Source organism: Heloderma suspectum, chromosome 8, assembly GCF_057233095.1.
Source record: "Heloderma suspectum isolate Gila_16-S chromosome 8, 16-S_ref, whole genome shotgun sequence".
Classification (NCBI taxonomy): domain Eukaryota; kingdom Metazoa; phylum Chordata; class Lepidosauria; order Squamata; family Helodermatidae; genus Heloderma; species Heloderma suspectum.
The window spans coordinates 2,069,266-2,076,347 of record NC_139465.1 but is presented as its reverse complement, the minus strand read 5'-3'; the positions used below and the strand labels follow the sequence as shown (position 1 = coordinate 2,076,347).

Sequence of the window (7,082 nt, the reverse complement as noted above, 5' to 3'; positions counted from 1 at the left end):
TCCAGCAGAGCCTTGAACACAGTGGCCTCTAAGGAGTGGAGTGCGACGGATCCAGCTGCCTTTTCAGTGAAAGAGCAGGGCAAAAATGCATTAAATAAGTACAGGCCTCGCTGGGCGGGCCCGGCAGAGCGCGTTTGCGGGCGGGGGCACAGAGGGGGGAGCCGGGCGCGCGCTCTGCCCGCCCCTCGGCGCGGGGCTGGCTGCTCCCCAGCCCGCCTTTCGCGCCGGGCTGCCGGGCTCCCGCCGATTTCCCGCGGGCGCGGAGGCCGGCCGGCCGGCCGGCCCGCCAGGGCCCTGGCGCTCCAGCGGCCCTCGCCCCCGGCCAACGCCCGGGCGACGGGCGCTGTGGGCCCGCGGCAGCCCGCCGGCCACGCGCCGGCCCGCCCGGCTCTCCACCAGCGCGGCCCCCCTTCCCCCGCGGCGGCGCCGCGCGGCCCCGCCCGCCCCGCCCCGCGGGCCAATGGGCGCCGCCGCCGCCGCCCGGGCTCCGCCCCTGGCGGCGGCGGCGGCGGCGGCGGGCGCGCGCCTGTCGGCCGGGCCATTCGGCGGCGGCGGGCGGCGCGGACGGGCCCGGCTCCGGAGCGGCCCCGCGGCGGCCATGGCGGTGTGGACGCGCGCGCGCAAGGCGGGCGCGGTGGAGGTGCTGCTGCGCGAGCGCTGGGTGCGGGCGCTGGCCGAGCTGAGCGGCGAGGCGCTCACGCTCAGCGCGGAGCCGGAGCCGCCGCCGCTGAACGGGCTGCCCGACGGCGCGGAGTGGGGCGGCCCCGGCGCCGCGAGGGCGCGCAGCCCGGCCGGCAGCCCCGGCGGGCGGGGCGCGGCGGCCCCGTGCGCGCCCGCGGGCTCCCCGCCGGCCGGGGTGCGGCGCGTGCGGGTGGTGAAGGCGGAGGCGGGCGGCCTGGGCATCAGCATCAAGGGCGGCCGCGAGAACCGCATGCCCGTGCTCATCTCGCGCATCTTCCCGGGGCTGGCGGCCGAGCGCTGCGGAGCCCTCCGCCTGGGGGACGCCATCCTGGCCGTCAACGGCACCGACCTCCGCGACGCCACCCACGACCAGGCCGTGCAGGCGCTCAAGCGGGCCGGCAGGGAGGTCCTCCTCGAAGGTGAGCCGGGAGCGCGAGCGGCGCTCTGCGCGCGCTCAGGGGCGCCCTTCCCCTGCTTGCCGCGGGCGCGGGGCGGCTCCCCGCCTGGCAGAGGTGGAGCCGCAGCCCCGCACGCCTGGAGGGCGCCGGGTTGGGGGGCGCTGGGCGTCCAAGAGGCCCGGGGTAGTGCCTACCTCGCGAGGGGGTAGCGCGTGAAAGCAAAAGGGCTACGCAGCCCCCTGCCCCTGCCCTGAGCTCCGGGGAGAAGGGGCATGTTGCATTGAACAAACAGGGCAGGGGGCTGCCAGAGCCAAGCTGTGGCCTGCATGAGGAGGGGCCTCCTTCCCCTGGAGCCCCCCCCCCCCGTTGCCCTCTGCACCTGTTCACAGGCAGCCATTGGCAGAAGGTGGCCCCCCCTTGTGGAGCCCACACTCTCTGGGGCTTCGGCTCCCAGGAGCGTCGAGGTGGCTTTCGCCTCTGGGCTGCTGGGCCGAGAGGCAGTGGCTTCGCCTGGGCGATGCAGCTTTCCCTGCCCAAAGCCGCAGACCAGAGCACCCACCCACCCAAAGTGGGACAGCTGTCTTGGCCACTTGCGGGAGGTGCCAGGCCGGGAGGCCCCTTCTGGGTCCCTTATTTGGGGCTCATCCACAACACTCTCGCTTCCATGTGGGTGAGCGCCCAGATTGTGTCCCTAGGCAGGGAAGCTGAGTTTCACGGGGCTGGTTCTGCCGGAGAGGTAACCAGGGAGGTGGGGCTGCGTACCTGGGCTGGGGCTGTGTGGGTGGTCTGCAACGTTTCTCTTTTGTCCGGAGGAAAACAGTGCGTATTCTTCCCCATGGCCTGTTCTCTCTCCATCCCCAGCACTAGTATTAATAAGCACGATGGGGAAACTTTCCCATTAGTGTGGCCCGCAGGGCAGCTGCTCAACTTGAACATGAGTTTTTTTGTTTTTGGAGGGCAGCTTAGTGAAAGCCTTCAGGGAAAAACTCCAGCTTGTTATGTGTGGGGTTGGGCATTCAGTTGGTCAAATGGATTTGGCATTTTTGAAGCATTCACTTTAAAGGACCAACAAAGTGCTGCGCTTGGTTATCCAACAGGTTTGATACTTAAACACTAATTATAGAAATAAATTAGCTAACAATACTTGTGATTTTTGAAAAAATTGCAGTGAATTTCAGTAAATTAACAATCTTATGCAGAATTTCTATAAATGTGAACGACTGACAAAACAGTTACTCTACTTGGCTTTTATCCTGACTCACGCAAGAGTTTTGCATTTAACAAAAAAAGAAATAAAGTCACGCCAACTATGGTTAGTCTAAATCAGGGATGGGGAAAATGCAATCCTCCGGTTCTTGGTGGACTGCAAGTCCAATAATCCCTGATGGCGATTATCATGGTTGATGGGAGTTGTAGTCAACCAACATCTGTAGGCCCACACATTTCCCCCCCTCCTTGAAATAGTTGGTATTGCTTTGCTTTATTTCTGTGTGTGTTTTTTGAGTGCTTGCACTAAGTTGGCAGCAGGCCAGTTCTTCAAGCACCATCAACTTCATGGGATAATCGACAACATCTGACCACCAGCCCGTTGACCCGTACGCTGAGCCCAGTGAAACATGGTGGGGTGAAAGGGTGAGTAGGCAGGAGCGGTTGAGATTTGCAGGAGTACCTTGGCTTCACAAAAAACCCAAAGGCCAGAGATGGCACCTGCAGCTGGACAGAGCAGTAGTGGGGGGCAGTTTGGAAAGTGATAGCAGCCGGAAAGTGCGAAGCACATATCTGCAGTCATCTTAGATGATGGCTTGTCAGCCCTGATAAGCAGACTGCTGCTTCTGTGTCCTGTTAATGCAACAGAACAGTTTGCTTTACCTCTCAGGTGACGTGGGGGGGGGGGCTCCTGCTGCTCTTGGGGAAGTGGGTGGGGCATGGAGGAGGAATCTTGGAGGTATTTTTCAGAGTGTCTCCAGCCTTGTGGCTTCAGTGGTGAAGATGAGAGGACAGAAGTGCCTCACTGCTTCTGTGGGGTGTGATTCTGTCCCTTGGGGAATGCATGCTGTGGAAGTGTGAAGTGGGAGGGGGCGGCTGGCTTGGGCGCGATGGTGATTGTGCCAGGCAAATTGAGCTGGCGGTGGCTGAGGTGCTGGTACCACCATCTGTGCCGGCATCAACTGTTGTGCATAAGCTCTGGTCTGTGCTGCTCTTTTAGGGTAGCCTTTTGCTGGGGTGAAGCACATGGCAGAGGGTGCTGCTGGCATGCTTAGGTTCACTGTGGAGGTCAGAGGGGGGCTCTTTTTTTTCTTGGCACCATTTGCGGTATGTGTGTGCCTTTTGTCAGGCCCATGGCTGGACCCCAAGCCCTGTTGTAGAGGTCACAGAGTACACAGAGCAGGACAACCTGTTAGCGGTGTGAACTTCACTACCAATGTCATAGAGTTGGAAGGGACGTGAAAGATCATCCAGTCCAACCCACTGCTCAATGCAGGCTCTGCATGCAGGGTACATCTGCACCATCCCTGACAGACAGCCACTCAGCCTCTGCTTAAGTATGTTACCTGGATTGGATGTCTGACCAGGTTCAAATCCCCTCTCAGTCCTAAAACTTCCTGCATATCCTTGAGCTAGCCACAGGATTGTTAGCGGGATCGAGAGACCACGTGTTCCCCCACTGCCCATGGAAGAAGGGGGTGTACAGAGATGTGGTGACTGGGTGCTGGAATTTCACAGTCTAACACGTGCTCAGGGATCACAAGGCTACTACTGCTCTGTCCTTGGGCAAAGGCAGGCCAGGCAGTTGGCCTCACCCAGCTGGCACCGGCAGTCTCCAAGGTTGTTTGTGCCACTCATGTCTCCAGTGGCCCTGGTGGGCTTCTCTGCAGCAGACAGACCAGGGAAAGTGCAAAATCCTCTTCCTGGGCTGCTTCCCTCTGGTGCTGTTCAGTGCGCTTTTTGAGTCTGCCCTCCCTTAGGTGCTTGGGCATGCATGCCCCGCAAGGGTGGTCTTTGCACATTCTAGTGCTAGCCTTTGGCTTTTTGACTGGCCTCCTATAGTTATTCACAGGGCCTGATCCAAAGTGGCCCCTTTCTGTTCAAATAGCACTGAGGAAAAGTCCTGTTCTGGACCGCTGATAGGGGAGCTGGGAGTATTCTTTGTATGACGGAAGAATAATGGACAGGAAAGTGAATCCTTGTCCTGCTTGCAGTGCTTGGGAGATGGCTTCCCAAATGCTGCTGTTCTTGAGCCATTGGCCGCAGAGACCCGTCGTCCAGAAAACCCTGTGTCCGTGCGGCAAAACCCAGTGCCGACTTGAAGGGCACTTCCACATTGTCTCACAGTCCAAGGCACACTGGCACGGGGAGAGCATTCGAGCGCCTTGGCAGAGCCCCTGGCCGGTTGTGGATCTCGGCTGCTGTGAGCCAAGACCTGGAGGGTCTTGCCTAAGCTGCGGGTCTTTGTCTCTCTGCCGCAGCTCCATCCTGTCCTTCCTTGTGGTGCTTGTTTTAGAATATGAGCCCCTTTCGAACAGGGGCCTGCCCTTTTTCTGATAGCACTGTATTAATACTACTCTGCAGTAAGCACAGCTTCTGATCAGGCTGAAAGGAGATTTAAACTCAGGTCCCAGTCCAAAGCTCCACTGGCCTCACTGCCATCCCATTATGGGACAGCCTGTGTTGGCCTTGGTCCTCTGCTGCTTCCCTGGCTTCTGTGTGTCTGCTCTCCGGGCACTTGCTCAATTCCAGGAAATTCTGCTGCTTCTTTCTCTACCATTTCCAGTCTCACAGCTCAGAGGCGTGGAGACTTGGAGCAAGCTTGTTTCTTCCAGAGACACCCTGTGCTGTGTGTTTCCTTTCCCCCAGAACGTGCCAAAAGCAAGCGGTGGTGAGAACTGTTCAGGAGGCTTCTCTTTCTCTCTAAACCAGAGACTGTTCCTCGGCTGTGTCACCTTAGCCTCGTTAGACATAACCTCAGGCAGGCTAAAATTAAATTAGAGAAGAGAGGAACAAGGGGTGAAAAGCTTAACCCTTATCCCCCAATTGTGACAAACAAATGCTGGGTCTTTGTTAAATACTGAGAAATAACTGAAGGATGGGTTGTAACTGGAACACTTTGGTCTTCAAGTCCAAGGGTGGGGACCATTTGCAAGCGTACTACCATTTCCCTGCTCTTGTCATCCTTATTGGCCTCTGTAAACATCCCTCCAAGTGGAAAGGATTTGCATGGCCTTCCAGCAGTGAACCTGCCCAGCCTTTGGTGGGTCTTGGGGGGCTGTTCCAGAGGACCTGCCCCCCAACAGGCAATGTGCAGGCATTGCTCTGGCCAGCCACTCAGCACCACCTGAAGGAGGGATGTTCCTGACAGCGATTAAAAAGCTGCCCCAGGCTATGTGGAGCCTGGCAGCAAGACCTGCAAGAGTTTCCGTAAACCCTCATGGCAGCTCTGAGCCTGAGGACCCTTTCCCAAGAGAAGAGGTGAGTGCAGTAAGGAAAGGAGGCTCAGCGTTGATGTGGCCAGGGAAATCCTGGGCAGCCAGATGCCTCTGCAGCTGGGGGGAGAGGCGGGTGTGAGGCTGGGCTTTGCCAAGGGCCTCAGAGTCCAGTCGCTGCATTGAACGCCGGCAAGCGCTTGCTGCCTTTTGTGCCGATGGGTGATGGGCCTTTGGGGTGGGAGCGCTGCGCGCCGATGTCCCAAGCCCCCTGGCTCAGCCTCCCTGCTGCTGGAGTGGAAGGGTGGCTTGGGCTCCTGCGGAGCTGAAAGGAGCTTTTCAGCTTCTCCTCCCATGGAGAGGATCTGAGTTGAGCCCAGAACTCTCCCAAGAGCAGAGGGGTTAATGTCTGGGCTGTCTGGGGAGTGGGAGGGACAACAAACTATCTCTCCTCCAACGGTGCACATACAGCATCTGTGCTTCTCCCAGAACTGGCTTGAGGAGAATCTCTTTGAAAAGACAGCTTCCCAAACAAAGGAGCTCCCCCAGCTTGGGGAGATGGGGTGGCTGGGGTGATGGGATGTGTAGCCTGGCTGGCGGTGATGGGACTTGTAGTCCAACCCATCTCAAGGGCACTAGATTGAGGGAGGCTGCAAGTCTGCCTTCTTAGAGGTACTTGCAAGGACTCTTGGATCAGCCGCTGGGATTTAGCTTCATTGGTTGAACTGCGCACCAAATGGCAGCTTTCTTCCCCACCTTTTGCCAGGAGCCCTTCAGCTCCTCTCTCCTGGGAGGCTCCCATTAGGGTTATGTTGTGCCCATTCGAGCCACTAGTCTTTATCATGTGCAAACAACTGAAGGACTGGGTTGGACGGGCGCTAGCTGAGATTAGGTCCTCGGTGGCTGGGGCAAATGGCAGCACCCACAGCCTGCCTTTACCCTGCTCAGAGATCATGCCAGGCCATTTCCCAGCTTCCCCCAGACTGCCCTGCTTTCCGTCACTTCCTCTGCAAGGCCCCCTGGCTTGCTTCTGCCCATGCTCTGGGCTCCCAGGAGGCCTAAATACCTGCCCTAGTAGTCTTCCCGGCTGTGGCTGCCGCTTGACTCAAAATCTTGCTGCTCGGTGCAGGGCACTTTAAGCTCCCAGCACAGCCCTCCCCAGCCTGGCGCCCTTCAGGTGTGTTGGACTGCAACTCCCTAGTTGGCGGGGGGATTCTGGGAGTTGTAGTCCAACACATTGGAGGGCATCGGGTTGGGGAAGGCTGTCCTGGCTCTTACTCCGTCATGGTATTTCCATGTTCCAGCAATGAATAATCTGTTTGTATCTTTCAGTGCAATGTTTTTTGGGGGAGTCAACAAGACGGTTCTGGAATTTCAAACGCACCACATTTCGCATTGAGATGGCCACGTTCGGGATACTTCTGCTGGCGCCAGGAGAGTCAGACTGCTGTCCATGCCTTTCCCCAAGTGCTTGTCTTTGCCCCTGGCCTGGGGAGACCGTGCTTTGGCCTGGAGCGTTCTGCTTTGCTGAAGGAGGGAGCATTTAACTTTATGACCTTGCTGGAAAGCCACTTTTGGACCA

General features: G+C 58.6%; 1 protein-coding gene across 4 annotated transcripts in view; it reads left to right on the top strand.

Annotated features, from left to right (window-relative positions):
- Positions 1-518: 518 nt before the first annotated feature.
- Positions 519-7,082, top strand: part of SNTB2 (syntrophin beta 2) — a 43,748-nt gene continuing 37,184 nt past the window's right edge. For all 4 annotated transcript variants that reach the window (XM_084812604.1, XM_084812607.1, XM_084812605.1 and 1 more), the window contains exon 1: positions 519-1,100. In XM_084812604.1, the coding sequence (XP_084668730.1) occupies positions 599-1,100 (502 nt within the window). In that variant the 5' untranslated portion in view covers positions 519-598. The remainder of the gene's footprint in view (positions 1,101-7,082) is intronic.